This window comes from Taudactylus pleione, unplaced genomic scaffold (assembly GCF_031769625.1).
Source record: "Taudactylus pleione unplaced genomic scaffold, aTauple2 ptg000122l, whole genome shotgun sequence".
In the NCBI taxonomy this organism is placed as follows: domain Eukaryota; kingdom Metazoa; phylum Chordata; class Amphibia; order Anura; family Myobatrachidae; genus Taudactylus; species Taudactylus pleione.
Genome location: NW_028284524.1, coordinates 71657 through 91779, shown reverse-complemented (window position 1 = coordinate 91779; position 20123 = coordinate 71657). Strand labels below are relative to the sequence as shown.

Below are 20123 nucleotides of genomic sequence, written 5' to 3'. Positions count from 1 at the left end.
CACTTGGCAGAGGGTTAGGGTTAGGCTTTAGACTAGGGGTAAAATTATTCATTGTAACCCTCTTTGAAACTATGAAAGTGGAATTTTGAATTTGTCATTTTGTTGCCACTAATCAACATATTCTTCCTACAAAGGATACAATTATATCACCACTTTATAGAGGTGTGAGGAAGGATTAGGCTCTACTCAGAGAATCTTATGCTTTATTAACAATGTTTTTTGAATCATGGTGCCATGAATAAATATTTTGAGAAATAAAGACTTAAGCTGCCCATCCACTACTAGATGCGGGGACGCCCTAGGGGTGACGTGCATACACTAAACGTTCAGACGTTCAGTGTATGCAGATCAAACATCCCCGAACGGCGGTCGTCAGGTTGACCATCATGTTCAGGCGATGATAGATGTTAAAAACGACCGAAGGGCACGTGCATCGCTGGTCGTTTTTAACATTTTACTGCCCGATTTGCAGGCGATTACCAAGTGATTGAGCGATAAAGACGGTCGTTATCACTCAATCGCTAGATTTAGTCGCCTAGTGGATGGGCAGCATTATACACTGTTATTTGGAAAAAAAAATATTTATAAATACTCATACATTAATATATGTTTGTGAACATATACAAAAGACAATATCTCAAAGAGCTATATACAATATAAGGTCACTGCATGAGCCCCGTGCGGCTCATTTGTCTCTTTTAATCCACCTAATTTCTTTCCTTTACACACTTACTGTAGTTTAAATATTCAGTTTTATCAAATCACTTATGGACTTTTTAGAATAAACAAATAGTTAAAGTTATATTTTAATATCAGTGCATCTACACAACAATTCTTTCTTCTTTGTATTAATGGAACAGCATTCTATCAGCATATAGTAAGCTAAACAGCTTATATTTAAAACATTTTACAATTATTTCAAGTGGATTTTCATTTTGGACACTGGCAAAGTAGCTTATTTTAATATTTTGCATTAATGAAGCTCAAAGAAGTTATTTTATTACACTCTTGTGATTCACATTAACTAAAGCTGCAGGGTGTAAAAAAATGTGAATTTGAATAAAATAATTGGCAAGTACAGTAACAATTAAAAATCCCCATCTAACTGCTGCGAATTGTATTATCTAAAAAAGAGTGGAACACAAGCAGGAGACACTGGGGTAGACTTAACTAAAACATCCACAAAGATTGTAGCTATCGTTTTCTAGACTGCACTAGATAACTGATAACTAGCACCAATGCTTTTTCTTTTTGGATGTTTTAGTAAGCTACCACATTTCTATTAATTGGGTTTTGCTGTTGACTTAAAAACTTTTTTTTTGGCTTTAGGCCATGGGAATAAAATACACAGACAGTGTTTTTTGTGCAGCTGGAATAGACAGTAAGGCAAGTGTGGGATGTAGAGACTTGGATGGATGATATTTAAGAGAATGATACACTATAACTATATACAATACTAGCTTCAGTTTATCTGTCCTGCCCTTGAGTAAACCTCATGTAATATAAGCAATGTGTTATCTGATCGGAGACATTAAGTGGATATCAAAATATTGTGTTGTGCAGATTAACGTCTGATTAGAATCTACAGACTCCCTCACATCTTCCATCTCTTCTACTGTGCAGACCTGAAGTACAGTTTTTTTTAACTGTATTCACATGAACTGGAGTTATAGTGTATGCCTTCAACAAAGCCTGTTTTTCCTTGTTCCGTCTATGCTCACCAAATTCCTCTTGCAGTCTATGGCCTGAGGCGCACAAGCCGGCCATACTGTAATTGGTGTATTGTGTGCATGGAGCTAAATGCAAATTTTTGCCCATAAGCAGAGTTGTACACATTTATGCAAGCGGATTGCATCTATCCATTTGGTTTGATAGCAGTCATCATCATCATAGTCCACTTACACCAGTCTGTACTTGCACCAGTCTGTGCAAATGACACACCTAAAAACAGGCGTATTTACGCCTCCTTCCAACTCCGAGTAGCCCGCAGTTCTGTCGATACGCTCTCACTGAGCTTCTACTATGTGAGTACTCACTGTTATAGTCTAGTCCTCCTCTACAGCCACAAGTGGAGATATGCTTGGAATGCTAAGCTTAGACTACGTGCAAACGCCCAGTTACAACCAGTTAGGCTACCCTTAAAGTAGAGATGCGACTGAGTTTCCTATGTACAGTGTGAAAACATGCAAGATATACTCTGTAAACAGGAGTACGTTCAATTTAGCATCAGGCCATATATGTACTCAGTAATTAGCATGACATTTCTTAAAAACATCTATATCCTCTTGGCCAGTGATAGGAATCCTAATACACTAAATGGGCCGCATAGCTGACCCTCTACTCTTCAATAGGGCTAAAAATTACCCATAATCTCAGTAATGAATTAACACAATATATGTGATCATACAAAATGAAAACTATCTTTTATAACATATTAGCAGGCATATTAAACAAGCATTACACAAATCTAACAATAAAACAGGAAGGAGCATGAGGCCACAGGTGAAGGCTTGTAGGGCCAAATGCAGCTGTAGTGCAACCAGTCGCTGGTCACTGCGTTAGACTGAGCTGTTTATTTTTCATGTCCTGGGATGCAACATATAACTGTCCTGTGAACATCACCAAATTCAGGGCCTGATTCAGAGATGGACGGAATTGCAGCGCCACATACAAGCAGCTGTGCAATTCCGTCCATCAAAATGCTAATGCAGTAGGAGGTGTCTGTAGGAAACAGACACCTCCTTGCTGCATCTGCGATCCCAGGGCTGTGACCGAGGTCGCAGCCTGGGATCAGCATCGCGACCATCAGTCGCGATGGTTGCTCCTTTGGCCAGGCTGCAAAGCTGAAGCTTATCACAGCCTGGCCAGGTCCTGGTCCACCGACGCAAACCCTGGCATCGTCCCTCTCGGAAAACGGAGATGTGCGCTAACCGTTGAGTAAACGTACATCTCTGATACAAGCCCTCAATGCACAGCACTGATCTGTACTGTATCCAAGAGCGACAAAAGAAACAAACCTTTGGGGAATCACAGAAGGAAGCAGGCTCAATAAAACAATCGAATGAGTAAAAGTCACACAAGGCTATACACAAACCAATAAACTATTGGATTCTCCTTCTCCCACTCCTTTGCTGGCTGCCCATCCCTAATGCCAGCAACATCAATATACAAATAAGGAGTACTTTAATAATAATAATAATAATAATAATAATAATAATAATAATAACCCCTGCCAGTGTAGTTTTAGTCACTGGACTGAACATCACCAACACCTCACTACATTTGTGTATTGATTATCTGATATAGTGACAATCAATAATATTAGTCATTTGTTACACCAAGGAGATGGTTATCAGAAACATACATTCATTTATTTCTAACATCTAACAAAAACAACAGAAATTATACACCACACCTTCTGTTTGTCTACATATGTCTCATCCTAACCTGCTGCTTACATGCTTCTTCCTGACTGTCTACCCTATCTGTGTCACCCCTGTCTGTCTCCCCCCGCTATAGAATGTAAGCTCTCACGAGCAGGGCCCTCTTCCCTTATGTGCTTTTCCTTCCCTCACTCATACGATCATCTACTCAAAACTCTCCACAAGGGCACTTAAAACTTGATAGCTGACGCCCTGCTGCTTTTTTGAGTGTTATGATCGCTGCAGCAATGTTTATAAACCATGTTCTTATTCTGTATTGTCTTGTACTGTGAGTCGGTGTTTTACGAGTTTGCTCATTTGTTAATGTACTTTGTGAGGCACTGCGGAACCCTTGTGGCGCCATATAAATAAATGATAATAATAATAATAATAATAATAATAATAATAATATGTCATGATTGGCAGCCACAAGCTCTGGTTTTGCCTATCACATTGAACATAAATAATTTCATATGGTCCTAGACCACCAACCTGTGGCATCCTTGCAAGTGCCCTGCATCACCCAGTTTGGGAATCACTGCACTACAGGTATATTAAACTCTATGAGCAGATGCATATAAATTGACTGCAGGCTATCAGCAGAAACAGGTTGCTAGTATTGCTGACATAACTGACTAGCATTCAAATACCGGTACTTATCCGACTAAACATGTAATTCTAGGTGTTTTTTGCTTATTACAAAGCTATAAAATTCTTATTCCATTGAGACATCACTGTGGTTGTATGTGCTCTATTGATAAAATATGTGTTTCCAAATTAAAGGTTAACACAATGTAGAAGGCAACTCAGAGCCGTAACTAGACTTTTTCGCCCCTTCCCCCCGATTATTTTAACAGAAAATTGACAGGCACGAACAGCGCCCCATGCCCTGCGGTGCCCTGTGCCATGGCACAGGTCGCACTACCCTAGTTACGGCCCTGAGGCAAATATAAGGGTCATGTCAGCCACCTGTAAAGGGGACTACAGTATATACAATGGTACATTTCTTCACAAAGCTTTACACAATTCTTTTCCAGTAAAACAAATGTATTTGTTACGGTGTATTTTTGTTTCTTTTTCTGCAAATAACTATTTATTGATTGATTTTTAATTTTCCACATTGCTGCAAAATATGTTGTCACTTAATAACTGTGCCTGGTATAATACACAGGATTTTCAATTATTTGTGTTCAAATGGGATCTTAGCTACTTCTCACCGGTACCAGCTGATATGTATTCTTTGGTAAGAACAGCATAGAACATGAGAATTGTGCATTTTCATCTTGCACAAAAATAACACAGGCACATGATTAAGGGATTTAGGGGCTGATTCAGACCCGCTCGCGAGCGCAGGACGCTCGCAAGCGGGTCAATGGTGCCGAATTGCGCATGCGCACGACGGAGGGAGCTCCGTCGTGCTCATGCGCGAGACCCAAATAACGACGGCCAAGCCGTCGTTATGGGTCTCGCACAAAGGACGCGTGCTGTCGATGGTGAATGACAGCACGCCCCCTTTGGTGGGCGTGCCGGGGGCGTGGCTGCCAGACGGAGGCGTTCCCATGGGAATGCCTACCGTCTGAGGCCGGCCCCACTGACATCAGTAGTGATGTCAGTGGGAGTGATTTTGGCTCTGATAGAGCCAAAATCACTCCAGGGCTTGTGGTCACCGAGACCCTACCGCAGGGTCTCGTCGCAAGTCCGATGGTCGCGATGGTCTTGACCATCGCGACCATCATCATGGACGCTCGCTACAGCTGTGGGTGGTAACCCACAGCTATGCGAGCATCCATGAGGCCGCTCCATTTTCAGGGAGGAGGGCCCTGATTCAGAGCGAGCACTCTGGTCAGAGCGTCCGACTCTGAATCAGGCCTTACAGAGGGCATTACTGGGGGCTCTCTACAGGGGGCATTACAGTGGGCTTACTACAGGGGGCATTACTGAGGGCTTACTACAGGGGGCATTACAGGGGGCTTACTACAGGGGGCATTACTGGGGGATCACTACAGAGGGCATTACTGGGGGCTTTCTACAGGGGGCATTACAGGGGCTTACTACAGGGGGCATTATTGTGGGCTTGCTACTGGGGGCACTACAGGGAGTTTACTACTGGGGGGCACTACAGGGGGCTTACTACTGGGAGCACTACAGGAGGCTTACTACTGGGGGCACTAAGGGGGCCCTTACTACTGGGGCACTGCAAAGGGGGACCACTACTGGAGGTACTGCATAAGGGGATCATTACTGGGGGCACTACATAGGCGGGACTCCATAAGGGGACCTCTACAAAGGGCACTGCACAGGGGGACCACTACTGGGGGAACTGCATAGGGGGGCGGCAGCTGGGGCTGGCATAGGTGCTGGGGAGGTGGGCACCAACATTCATCTTGCCTCTGGGCACCTGGGATTAAGTTACGCCACTGCTTGTTGGGTCTTCATGATGTCATCACACCAGAACGAGATACCTCCCAGGGAAAACACTGTATACATTTTTACAACTCTGTAAATTGGGGAGAAAGTAATACAAGTGATCTATTTTCAGCCATTCCGGCACCCACAGGCTCCCAGGTACCCTCATATGAAAGAGATCATGATGTGATCACCAGAGAACACCTGCACTGGAGAAATCATTCTGTAGTCCAGGGATGTGGGCTCTTCCCCTTCCTGGCTTCAATAAACTCAGGGAACACTTATTTGAAAGAAGAGAGACCCTCTTTCAAATGATGTGGTACTTTAGTGATCACATGACAATATCAACCCGCACTGCAAAATACTAATATAGCATGTGGATGGGGAAGGACAGTCAATGTGCACAATCTCATTCATCCTGGCACCTATGAACACAGAGGCACGGGTCATTTGAAAGAAGGGAGTCCCCTATTTCAAACAATGTGCCCTCCTAGCACGTACTGTCTGATCATCACCAGAACAGAAAGAGATAGATATCTCTCTATTCTGGAATCAATGATCACTTCGTCCTCCCATATGATGCAGTAGGTAAGTGGTTCCTAAATTCAGCCCTCAAGGCACAGTCTATGGGCGAGATGCAGGAAGGGGAGAAATGCGGTTAAACCCCCGATATGCGGGTCTGACTGCATTTCTCATATGCACCAAGCCCCGTAATGCGATGCACTCCGGGACTTAGTTGCGGTGGGTAATGCCATCTTCCTGATGGCATTACCCAGAGAAGCCTATGAGCTTCTGTGACCTGGCGCCTTTCGTCTAGTACTAAAGTCAGGGACAACTCGTCCGTAGGGCCTTACAGTTTCTAAGGTCAGTACCTGCCTTGGGGTTGTGGTCTGGGGACAGTTTCTGGTTGGCTCTACCTCCACTGGTCTGGGCCGACCCGTCTCCCCTCTGTCTGTACTACCTATCAGACCTGCCCTACAATCCTCCTCCAACGACCTATGACTAGGGGAACCTGCCCTGTCACCTAGGCCTTCTCTCACCACCTTGTCCGCTACCTGTTCCACAGTGATGGCGGACAGATCACCAGCCTGTGAGCTCCGTGTGGCATCCACCACGGGTAGGCTGCGTGTCTTCCCCGATCTACTTGGCACAAGCAGGGGACCTTGCTCCCTAACTGGCCTATCCCCTTCTACCTTCCTGGCTACCCTGTATCTTAACCCTTCCTGCCAGGTCACACTCACTGCCGCTATCCCTGAAAGGCCGCTGCCAGCTTGGCACGATATGCCTTCCAGATGTGGGTCAGCAAGCTGAGCTTTCCTGAACTTCTGTCGGTGACCCTCACTTCTTTCTAAGTAGGGACAGTCTACAGGGGGATATGGGTTGGGATCGCTAGGGTCAGTCAAAGGGAAGTCAGTGTGGTCACTCATACTCACTGCTGGAGTTGGCAAACCACCAGGAACAAGAGCATCACTGGGCACCCTCACAGATCCAACAAGCCGGAACCAACATCCTCTGCGTTGCTAGGGGACGTAGGCATACCAGAGGCAAAAGGCATGCTGGGTAGTCATGCTGATCTAGCCGCTGTAATCTTTTCCTCTGGGCTGGTTGATGCTGTGGTAGGCTGCGCTGGCAGTTGTCTAGCCGCTGTGGTCTTTTCCTCTGGGCTGAGTTGCTCTGGTACAGATGTTGTAGACTGTGATCTGGAAACTTGACTCCAGGCGATGGCGTCAGCAAACGTAGTAACGATTCCACCACCAAGGTCATTCCCCAGGACCACATTGGTTGGAAGGCCATCCATGACGGCAACATCCCTCAACTCTGGGCCAGCTCCCCAAACCAGGTAGACTCTCGCCACAGGTACCTCACGCTCCATTCCGCCTGCCACGGTCACTTTGGTAGTGCGGCCTGGCAGTACTGCGGCAGGATCAATTAGGCAGGGGCTCACAACAGTGATTGAGGCCCCAGAGTCTCTTAATCCTTGTCCCTGCAGGGGCCCCACTTGGACCGTCTGCAGGTGCCATCACATATTTTGGGGTGGCCCCTTGGCCATGCAGGTGACTCTCTCCGTAGAGTTCACCTGATTCTCCCCACACTCCATTGGACTGGCTGGAGTAGGAACAGTCTCTTTGGGCTCACCTCCCCGGGTCAGGCAAGCAAGCCGGGCTCCAGCACTCGGATTTGGGGCACGAGTCTGGGGTGCTTGGGGTGTGGGACAGTTCATCCTCAGATGTCCGATTTTACCACAGCTGTAGCACTTCTTGTCCAGTTGGGGCTTCGGTGGTCTCTGATGATTTGCAGGGACAGGGCAGGGCGGTTGCTGGCCATCTTCAAGCTGAGTGGCTCCCGGTCTAGCACACACTCCTTCACCTCTAGGGCGCACCTGCGGTAGAACTCCTCTTGGCACAGCAGATCAATCAGTGTGTCCCAGGTTGTGGCACCAGATTCCTTCACCCACTTCACCACGTACTGCCTCAGCTGGGTGGCGAACTGCTCATGGGTGCTGGTAGGGTTCTTGGGCAAGTCCCGGAACTTTTTCCTGTAGGACTCAGGAGTGCCAAAGTATTGCTGTAGGAGGGCCCTTACGACTTCGTCATAGTCACCGCAGTACTCGGTGGCCATTCCTCGATAGGCCTCCAGGGCCTCTCCGTGCAGTGTGGGCATTAGGTGTCTGACCCACTCCTGCTTGGGAAAATCATGTAGTTCACAAGTCCTTTCAAATACTTGCAAATGTCCATTAATGTCCCCATTGCTGTCTGCAAACTTGGCAAACTGGATACGATCTGATCCCGGTACAGCAGTCTGCAACAGTGCTCGGGGTACCACGGCCAGTGGTGCCTGCTCGTCATGCCACATCCGAATGATTAGCATACGTTCCTGCTCCGTTGCCCTTTCTCCCAATTCCGCTAGCCGATCCGCTAAGGTATCCATTCGTTTGGATCCCTGCCATGCTGTGGAATGCTGGGAAACATAACTGCTGCGAGAGGGGGCGGGACTTATTGCTCTCACCATGTTCTGAGGGGCGTCCGTTGTTACACCGGCTGCACTTTCGACCGTCTGATGCAACTCCATTCCGCTGTAATCAGTCATCCTGCACGTTCTCCTGAACTGCAGTTACTCCTCTCCTGAGTAACTCGGCTTCTCTCGTCGGGTGACCGAAAAGCCGCCTGGGATTATCCCACCACTATGCCACCAGTTGTGACCGGGCACCTTTCGTCTAGCCTGGCCCTGGTCACGGGTTAGCGCTTTCAGGCTCCCACTCACCGTCAGTGACCGCCTGTCACTGACTCCGCCCACTGCGCCGTGAGTGTGTAACGATGCTGCCACCACCAAACTCTACCATCGTGTTTGGAACTGCTTATTACGTATAATCAGGCTCCTACCTTGGCACCTGGAACCGCTTCTGCTGCGTATACGTTTCACTAGCTGCAGCCACACCCCCTGATTGGTGTCGGCTAATTCCTCCTGATCCCTCACAATGAACCAGGTCTGCACGGTAGCTTGGTAGAGGGCTTGAACTTGGAGACACTTGGGCTCACTCCAGAACAGCCAGAGAACGGAATAGTGTTTGGCGCAATTCTGTTGGTCGCAGGGTACATATGCAATCGAAGTAATGGCAAAAAGGCGTTTATTGCTCAATAGTCTTGCAAAAGACTCCTCCTTCTGGGTGAAGGGATTTACAGCATAGTTGATACAACAGCAGACATCCACAAAGGATCCACAAGGAATATATACATTTCAGAGCCCACAAGCCCTTCTTTTATGCTCCCTCATGGCACAGTGCCACAGGGGGTAAGTCCGCCCTGTGGTCCTTAACCAATCAATTTAAGTGCATGAGCTGTGCATGTGCTGGCCTCATGCACGTTTAACATTGTCCCTTATGGCAAGGGGGAGTGGTGACTCCCCTGTGCCTGGGCTCAACCTCGGAGCTGGGCAACACCCATGGCTCCGCTCCGTCTGGATACAGCCTGGGGAGATAAGGATCTCCCTCCAAAAACGGACTTCCAGGAATCTGCTAAGGGACCAGGCCAGCCACCTCTGCCTGAATCTGAGCTCCAGAGGTGGGCAAGCAGGGTCCCCGGGCACAGTTTCCTGACCACGGAAGGGGAGCTATATGAAGCTCCCTATTCCCACTTAGCTGGCTGCCTTAGCCAGCTCCTTATGCACCCCCTCATACCATTTCCAGGCATGAGGCTGCATAGGAGAATATTTTATTTCCTCTGGAATGGGCTGGGGGTTCCAGCAGCCCACGGAGGACTCTGGATCCCCTGGCCATCCAGAGCATCACCGGTAAGTGCACTTTACTTAACTAATACTTTAGATATACATTTAAACACTTTAAATACATTCACGGTTTGTGCCTGTGCACAGCATCAGGCTTTTAAACACTTGCAGCACTGCAGCCCAGGACCTCCTGTTCTGGCCCAGTGCTGCACATACATTTTAAATACATTTTATTGATTTCCTACATTTTACACTGCCCAGCGCTCAGCGTTGGGCTCCACTAACCCTGCAGTCTGGGACTGATGAGGGCTCTCTCCTGGTGCCTGCTCACAGCGCTGGGGTCCAGGGAGCTGGCTCTCCCTGTCCCCCAGAATCAGTGCACCATCTGTGCTGCACAGGGAGCCGGCTAGCCCAGTCCCGTGTATACCAGTTATCCTGACAAGCCTCACTGCACTGGGAGCCGGCTTCTCCGGTCTCCCAGTGTGTGGCCTCTCCTTTGTGCTGCCGTTTGAGGCTGGGCACCGGGAGCTAAGCTCCGGATCCCCAGCGGTTAGCGCACAGCACCACCCGGGGAGCCGGCTAGCCCAGTCCCCCTGTGCACCACTTAGCCCTGCAGTCCGGGACAATCTTGTCCCGACTGCAGCGGCTTCCTGCTGTCCAGGGGCACCAGGAGCGCTGCTCCCAGTCCCCAGCAGCCAGCTTGTTTCTGGAGGCGGCCTGGGGCTATAGCGCAACACACAGCCCCCCGGCCCTCTGATGCAGAGCACTCAGCCGGGAGCTGAGCTCCCAGCAGTCGGCATCCCGCCCTGCCCTTACTGCCGTCCCGCCGCCGGGAATGATTCGGCACCAACATACAGCCCCCAACTCCGGTGCAGCGTGCCAGGGGTTAACAGCCATTATTGCCACAGCCACCAGAGCCAGCCCGGGGCTGCGGTATAGTAAAAGAACATGCACACCCGGCGCCTAGCACCGCTAAACAAGTAAAACATAGCGCCTAGCGCCCTTTGTTCAATTAAAAAATGGCGCCGCAGCATGGGGGTTAACCCCTTCAGTGCCGCAGCAGCCATTACACACGTGTGTGGCCAGCCTCCGGCCACAGCTTCTCTCCGCAGAGTGCTGATAGAGGGATCCAATCGGATCCCTCGCAGCACTCCCCACAGCGCATGTGTCCTTCTGTGCATGCACAAAAGCACGCCGGAGGGGCTTCTGGGTCATAGACCCAAAAGTCCCTCCATCAAAGAGGGCCGCTCTTACCGACAGTGATCATCATGCATACCGACGTTACCAACGCCGGTATGTATGCGAAGACTGACGGAATGCATCGCATCCTGAGTGTGATGCGTCATGCATCCTGCCCTATGTTTTAAGGATATCCATGCTTGAGCACAGGTGAACTTTTTAGTACCTCAACAGCCACCTGTGCTCAACCATGGATATCTTTAAAACCTCGACTGTGAAGCTAGGTATACACAACTGTATGTATCGTGGAGTGTGAGGGCAATCACAATAATCAGACCATATTTCCTGTTAATTTTCCTGATTACCTCATCCTTTTTGTGGGTCATATGCAAATTATCGATGTTACTGAAAATCTGCAGCTTTTTTATTTAAATTGTATAGTGCAGAGATTCCCAAACTCTGCCATTACAGTCCATATTTTAAGGATATGAGTCCAGATGGCCATGTAGGGCTGCCCAAAAGGCAGAGCAGCCGGTTCCACTGGAAGCCACTCTCTGTGAATTGCAGCTCGGACTGGCAATCCAAGTGGGAGAAAACACCTCCCCCCAGAGGCTGCCTGTCCTGTGTGTGATTGGTAGGTAGCGCTTCCAATGAGATGTCACAGTGTAGCCAGTGCAGTCATGGCAACACTGAGATGACGGATTTTACTTGGGTGATTGAAGCTGTGCAGGCCATTGGTAAAATATGGCACTGGTTGGGAGGTATTTACAGTTTACCCTGAGTATCTACTATATTACCTAAACATTTAATATGATTATTAAATATTATATTATTTAAATATTTTTTTGAAAAAGGCAATCATTTGGCTTTTTAATCAATAATTCTAAGGGTAATGAACTAAAGCAGACTCTACATATTCTTTCTCAGCTATGTCCCGTTGTTTATATAACATTATATAGAAACTGCAGTTTCTGCATAATTTTGTGTTTTGTCACTATGTACTAAAAGCACAATGCAAGAGAATTCACAGAATTAGTGCTGCAGATCACATACGATCTGACCCCTAAAGTGAAGCTGAGTATGACCCTAGCAGTTTATACCATCTTCAGATGGTGTAAACTGCTTTAAGTCTATCGAGGCTTAGGACAGGGCTGGCTCGACAAAACCCGGGGGCCAGGTCGCCATGGCGACCAGATTTGGCTGCCTGGCGACCAGATTTTCAGCACCCCCCTGCCTCCCAGTGGCGTATCTACTGTCCCTGCAGCCCCCGCAGTGGCGCTCAACAAGGGGCGGCGCCAAAGACGTGAGAGGAGAGAGGCAGCCGCAATGACTGCTGTTGCAGCTGTACCTGCACCGGAGACTGGACTGAAACTGGAGTCTGGAGTCACTGTCAGGCGGGCAGCGGGCGCGTGGGAGCTGGCGCAGTGATACAGGGCTGGCTGGGCAGCGGCTGCTCCTCCTGGCTGTGTCACTGTGTGACTGAAAGTGCTGAGTACCGCGGGCGGCTTGCGGGGGCATGGGAGCCGGCGGTCGGTGATACAGGGCTGGGCACGGCTGCTCCTGGCTGTGTGTCACAGTGTGTGACTGTCAAGACAGTCATCGATCATCATCCTGATTCCTGAGGTGAGGACCGCGGGAAGCCTGCGGGGGCGTGGGAGCCGGCAGTGAATGATAAAGTAGTTATGTTTTTTTGTGTGTAAGCGGCACTGCATGAAGGGGGTGGCTGCTACAGGAGGCAATGCAGAGGGGGGGGGTGGCCGCTACTGGGTACACTGTATGGGGGGGCGCTATTGGGGCACTGTACAGGATGGGGCCGCTACTAGAGGCAATGCATAGTGGGGACTACTACTGGGGTCAATGCATAGGGGGACTACTACTGGGGGGACAACTACTGGGGCACTGTATAGGGGAGGGTGCTACTAGGGCACTATATAGTGGGGTGCGCTACTAGGGGCAATGTATAGGGGGGATTACTAGTGGGGGGCACTGTATAGGAGGGACTATGCATCCTGGGCTAATGCATAGGGGGGACCACTTCTGGGGGCACTGTATAAGGGGCATTGTTAATGGGGCACTACTATGGGCACTGCATAGCAGACCACTACTGGGGGCACTGCATAGGGGTGCCCAAAGCATATTCTTGCACCTGGGCCCACCACTCTAGTTCGGCCACTGCTGGCGGTGGCTTTGCTTGCCCGGGGTGGTCTTTCTGGGGTTTGGTTGCCTGGAGAGGGGGGTTAGCTGCTCTGTAATGTGGCTGTGGGAGGGTGGTTTACCTGGGGTACCCCGTTAGTGGTGTGGCCATGGGGGTTGGTTGCCCGGGTCTGGCTCCTACACTTTCATCCTGGCTCCTAGATTTTAGAAATATTTGTCAAGCCCTGGCTCCGCAACTGTTGTCCATGTGAGTTCCCCTTTGTACATAGCAGGGCTATTTTCATTACAAATGAAAATATCCCCTGCGATATGAATACTTCAGGTCCAAACGGGACCTGAACCCCCTAGTATATCTTTTGGGTTCCAATTTTACCACTCTGAAGTTTTCATCCAAATCCATCCAGTGGAAGGCTCAGAACAGGCTCCCCGGGTCAAAGTTCTGCCCCGCGTACACCAATGGGAGGTCTGACCGAAAACCCGAACCCCCCTAAAACCTGGTCAGGATTCCACTGGACTACCTTGCGTTGGTTTCATTCCAATCGGTGCAGGGGTGTCCTCACGCGATCAGCACCCCCATCCACCGGACTGCTGTAGCACTGGCACAGGACTGGCTTTATGTTGTTGTACCTTCTGTAGTCGCACATCAGCGTCTTAGGCTCCACTCTGCTCTTTTTGTATGTGTGACAATACACGGAGCACACAGTGCAGGGGAGAGGAAAGTGAGCCAGAGCGGCACCCGGCAGCTGTCCAATGTGCTAACAATCAGCCGGGCCCAGTACTATGTAAGACAAGCGCATACATTATGTAGCCCTGTCGGTGGGCCCTATGCGGCCGCTTGTGTTGCCTAGCGGTGAATCCGCTACTGCCGCTCATTACTCATAATCTCTGTAGTAACTTAATACATTTAATCAATGAAACAGACACCTATCTATAATGACATATCAGCGCACCTATATATACTGTACATACATTAAAAGCTATAACAAACAAATATGACAACAAAGCAGGAAGGAGGTGGGGACTGCAAGTGAAGGCTTGGAGGGTCGCATGTGCTCAGTAGTATTAGGCTGATTAGATTTTATATTTAATACTGTTGCTATTGGTGTATGTATAAATGTTTTATGTGTTGTGATTATGTTTTACAATTAAATATTTATTTGTGTTAATCAAACAAGCCTTTTTGTATACATAATAGAGAGCAATATATTTAAATTATTTTTTTATTTCTATTGAATAATACTGTAAATCTAGCGTAGTAATTCTTCTTATATTTTCTGTACAGTAGCAAAAATTGGTCCCAATTACTTTCAGGTAATTGAAGCAGATGAAATGAGGGCCGTAAGTAAAGGTGTGCAACATGTGCCGTCATGGAGGGCCCTGGTGGCGGCAACATCGCTGCCCCATGGCCCTTACTACTTGCTAACAGGATAAGTGAAATGGCACCATGCAGCCAGTATTTATGTCAGAGGTAATGACACCCACATTGCGTGCACTGAAAAAAATGCAATGAATCCCCTGTAATTACCCTATGTTGCGTATGCAAGCCATGTGCTCCACCCCATCCATCTGACTGACAACTCTGAATCCCCTGTAATTACCCTACGTTGCGTATGCAAGCCATGTGCTCCACCCCATCCATCTGACTGACAACTCTGAATCCCCTGTAATTACCCTATGTTGCGTATGCAGGTCACATGATCCGCCCCATCCATCTGACTGACAACTCTGAGTCCCCTGTAATTGCCCTATATTGCGTATGCAGGCCACGTACTTCACCCCCATCCATCTGACTGACAACTCTGAATCCCCTGTAATTACCCTATGTTGCGCATGCAGGTCACGTGATCCGCCCCATCCATCTGACTGACAACTCTGAATCCCCTGTAATTACCCTATGTTGTGTATGCAGGCCACGTGCTCCGCCCCCATCCATCTGACTGACAACTCTGAATCCCCTCTAATTACCCTACATTGCGAAAGCAGGACACGTGCTCCGCCCCCATCCATCTGACAACTCTGAATCCCTGTAATTACCCAATGTTGCGTATGCAGGCCACGTGCTCCGCCCCCAAGCATCTGACTGACAACTCTGAATCCCCTGTAATTACCCTACATTGCGTATACAGGTCACGTGCTCCGCCCCCATCCATCTGACTGACAACTCTGAGTCCCCTGTAATTGCCCTATATTGCGTATGCAGGCCACGTGCTTCGCCCCCATCTGACTGACAACTCTGAATCCCCTGTAATTACCCTATGTTGCGTATGCAGGCCACGTGCTCCGCCCCCATCCATCTGACTGACAGCTCTGAAACCTCTGTAATTACCCCATGTTGCATATGCAGGCCACGTGCTCCGCCCCCCATCCATCTGACTGACAACTCTGAATCCCCTGTAATTACCCTATGTTGCATATGCAGGCCACGTGCTCTGCCCCCATCCATCTGACTGACAACTCTGAGTCCCCTGTAATTGCCCTATATTGCGTATGCAGGCCACCTACTTCGCCCCCATCCATCTGACAGGCAGCTCTGAATCCCCTGTAATTACCCTATGTTGCGTATGCAGGCCACGTGCTCCGCCCCCATCCATCTGACTGACAGCTCTGAAACCCCTGTAATTACCCCATGTTGCATATGCAGGCCACGTGCTCCGCCCCCCATCCATCTGACTAACAACTCTGAATCCCCTGTAATTACCCTATGTTGCATATGCAGGCCACGTGCTCCACCCCATCCATCTGACTGACAACTCTGAATCCCCTGTAATTACCATACGTTGTGTATGCAGGCCAAGTGCTCCGCCCCCATCCATCTGACTGACAACTCTGAATCCCCTGTAATGACCCTACGTTTCGTATGCAGGCCACGTGCTCCACCCCATCCATCTGACTGACAGCTCTGAATCACCTGTGATTACTCTATGTTGCGTATGCAGACCAGGTGCTCTGCCCCCATCCATCTGACAACTCTGAATCCCCTGTAATTACCCTACGTTGCGTATGCAGGCCACGAAGCATGCGCAGTCTGCTAGATATCAAGAATTCTGAAAGCAGATGGAATTGCGTGCAACTCTGAATCAGACCGAGAATGTACAGCATTGTTAGGTGTTCCTTTACTATCAGCTACTAAAGCTGCTGTGTTTAATAAGCATTAATATGCTGAAGTTAAGGAGTTCCCCAACTTTCTCAACTTCAGAACCTTCTGAGCCACAGATTAACGTCCTTCAAAAAGAATGCTTGTAATTAACCATGTACACAAAGTCAGGGAGGAACGGATTTAAGATAACAGCCAATTTTCTAAACCAACACATTGCATGGCTCTAACAAATGTGCTTTTATCATAAAGGCGAAAATTCATTGTGTGACAGTCATTAAAGGATTAGAGAACATGATTTCATGCATGATAGCACTAACCTCTTGGGCAGTAGACATCTGGGGCCCAGCGATTGCACTCGTAATTATCTTTTGCCTTTTCACAGGTGAAACATTTAAATCCCCCGGGGTACGGCGTTGCTACGGAAACGATACACCCAACAGTTAGGAAATGCAGGTATGTCACCAAAGTCATTATTGTTGTGGCTCCTACTTTTTCCTAGCATTAAACATTTATTTTTTAATTCAAACTGAACATTTCTCTTTATGGCACTGCATTATTTTTTATATGCACATTAACTGCATCATCCAAAAATAAACAACCAAACAAAAATACACTGCAGGGGAGATGTATCAAACCTTCGAGAGAGATAAAGTGTAGAAGTTCCAGACTGGTACAAGTGCGCCCTGATGATGGTGAGTAGCTAAGCATGCATACAGAGATGGCAATTTATATGCTTTTTTTGTGCCTTATGTACAGTATTATCCCTGTACATATATACAGTATAGCTCGCAGATTTATAAAGAAGCTTCAGACACTTGAATATTGGAAAATTATACTGGGACAAAGTGTAGAAGGGACAGTATAAGTCTCTTAAGAGACATATGGAATTTTCTTTACAATCCTTCAAAGCAATCCTGGAGGCCATAAGATCCGTACTCTGTGCCCCGGCTGTGAAGGCATATTACTTGGCCCGTGATCACAGGCTCTCTCAGTGTTTACAGCTGTGTGAATTACTCTCAGGAACAATATCCGCCAACCACAAGGACTGATTGCATGTAGCAGTGTGTGGTTAAGCATGGAATCTGTGTGTGACATATCTAATATACAGCTTTTATTCAGTAAGACCACAGAAGTGAAAAGTCCGGGCTCAGTTTCACTAGCTGGAATTCAGTCAGGCAGAACTGGATGGATAACTCAGCCCTGCCCATGTCCACACAGCAGCATTCAAGAACACTAAAGCACTAGCGAGCCCAAGGCAAAGATTATATTAGTAGGCCCATAATTCTTTGCAAAGTAGTAACATGTAGCTGTATCCCCGCTGAGTGTCACAAATGTAGTGCTTGACCAACAAAAATGTATTCCTTTCTGTTTTAACTTGTACAAATTGTATTGTGTGGGGTTTTCGTAGTAGTGGTGATGAGATTCAGACATCAGGTTTATTTTAAAACTGCACTTGAGCCAGCGCTGCTGCCTGCAGCTGCATACACATTGCAGCATCAAACACAGGTCAGGCAAACATAGGCTCCTTGAGTGAGTAAGTCTGTGGTCACTCAGACTGGTTGCGGTAACTGAGACGCTGGAGCCCTGTTTCCTGTATATGGGAGTGCAGTTGCAGGATGTGACATGCCCCCAAAACAGTTGAGACATGCCTGCTGCATTTTTAGCAGACACTCTCCGTTGCCTCCCCCAAACGCTCCCTGCCTGTCAATCACACTGTGAATAAAGACTCACAGCGTGCGGCAATGGGATTGTACCTCGACATCATGCACAGTGCAACTCAAGACACATGTGTACTGACAAAAAATTGCTCCATGTGCGAAAACGTTGAATTGTGTATATCACTGAATCAGAGCCATAGTGGCCAGCCCTATACTTACACTAGAGATGGGCCAGACCTTGCTACTCTCAAAATTCTAACTCGGGTTGAGCATTTTACATCCCTTCCACAGGAGCAGAAAATAGTTTTCCCAGGTTCACATATTAACTGTAACTGTATTTGTTCCAAACTGTATATCAGCCTGTAAGTGAATAGATATCTCCTACTACTTTTTCTATCATAATATGCCCAAAGGAGCCCATTTCCATCCATTGTGCAGGACTTCAGTGTTATTCATAGAATCAGGGGTATCTTCAATTGTCATGGATGGTCTAAACCAGGGGTATTCAACATGTGGCCCTTCAGCTGCCGTGGAACTACACATCCCAGCATGCCCTGTCCCAGTTTTAGCATTCTGTAATAGCAAAACTGTGGCAGGACATGAGGGGATGTGTAGTTCCAACGCAGCTGGAGGGCTGCATGTTGAATACCCTTTGTCTAAACACAACATGTTAATGATGGGATGGGGCTAATGGTTGATGGGAAAAAATGCTGCAGTAATGTTAAAGTGTGTGATATGTGCAGATTGATACTATGGATTTATTTTAAGGCTATACAACTAACTAATTATCATTGGTATTTAAAAAAAAAAATATTTGTGCCAGTAAATCCTAGGATCACCTAAAGTCTTTCATATGGCACATGCAGTCTGCAACAAAAGCTCTTTTAGGGCATCGTCTATTCAGGTAGCAATAGCTGGTAATTTAATAATAGCTCAGCCCTGATCACATTTATTACTTTTCAGGCTAATGAGTCCCAATCATACATCATTTCCTCTGCCCAGCTGGAGCAGTGAGTAAGTGTTCATTTGACTCAACCTTAGAATATAACTAATAATAATATATCTCGACGCCTATCATGAATCCCTAGCCGGCATTCTGCCGTTGGGATTGTGACCGTCGGCCTTGCGGCTGCCGGTCACATAACTACATACCAACTGGGACAGCTCCAGTGTGCTCTCTGATATAATAACTGGTGTAATAATACATTACAGAATGGATGATGTGCAAAATCTTACTTGATGGATAGAGAAATACTATGTCTTGAACTGTAAAGTCACGTGAGTGAACCGTTTCCAACCAGTCAGCTATCTGGCTAAATAGCAGGAACCAGGCCACTGCCGGCCAAGTTTCCATCGCAGAACAGGGTCCAGCTCATACAGCCATCAGTCAGCCCCTCCTAATCCCTGAGGATGTAAACAACATAAAGATACATTAAATGCATAGTATGTAATAAGTTGTCTTCCACACTGTAAACAGCGTATCTAGATGTCTATAGTATCAGTTACTATAGCATACAGCACCCCTACAGGTGGTACAAGGAGTCACCATTTTCATTTTCACTAAATTTCTTGCAGACTGCTAAGAAGGCCTAACATGAAATGGCATTAATTCAATACAGCTACTCCCACTGCACTCATCACTCCTAGATCTGGGGTGCATATACATAGTACATTCCTCTTTTATTGGTGATAGGTGGACTAATTCCAGCTTGTGTAAATCTGGACAATTATTTCTAGTGTAAAACTAAGGCCCGTATTCAATTTGAGCCGAGCCGCGTTAACTTAACGCAGCACGGACTTAACGCTGCCTTCGCCTGTTTTCCAGGCGTTAAAGTATCGCGTGGGTGCCCACGTATCCCCATATTCAATTTGAAAGTAGGCGAAACCGGGACCCGGCGATACTTGGATCGGCGAACACAAACTGGAATTTTTGGGAAATAATTGTAGGACCCCCCCTAAAGATGTCCAGACCTCGGGGGGGATCAC

At 47.6% G+C, this 20123-nt stretch overlaps 1 protein-coding gene across 4 annotated transcripts in view; it reads right to left on the bottom strand.

Annotated features, from left to right (window-relative positions):
• The window catches only part of LYPD6 (LY6/PLAUR domain containing 6), a 97693-nt gene that overhangs the window by 23974 nt on the left and 53596 nt on the right, over window positions 1-20123 (bottom strand). For all 4 annotated transcript variants that reach the window (XM_088472390.1, XM_088472392.1, XM_088472393.1 and 1 more), the window contains exons 3-4: window positions 19374-19541; window positions 16797-16895 (exon numbers count right to left, since the gene is read on the bottom strand). In XM_088472390.1, the coding sequence (XP_088328516.1) occupies window positions 16797-16895; window positions 19374-19491 (217 nt within the window). In that variant the 5' untranslated portion in view covers window positions 19492-19541. The remainder of the gene's footprint in view (window positions 1-16796; window positions 16896-19373; window positions 19542-20123) is intronic.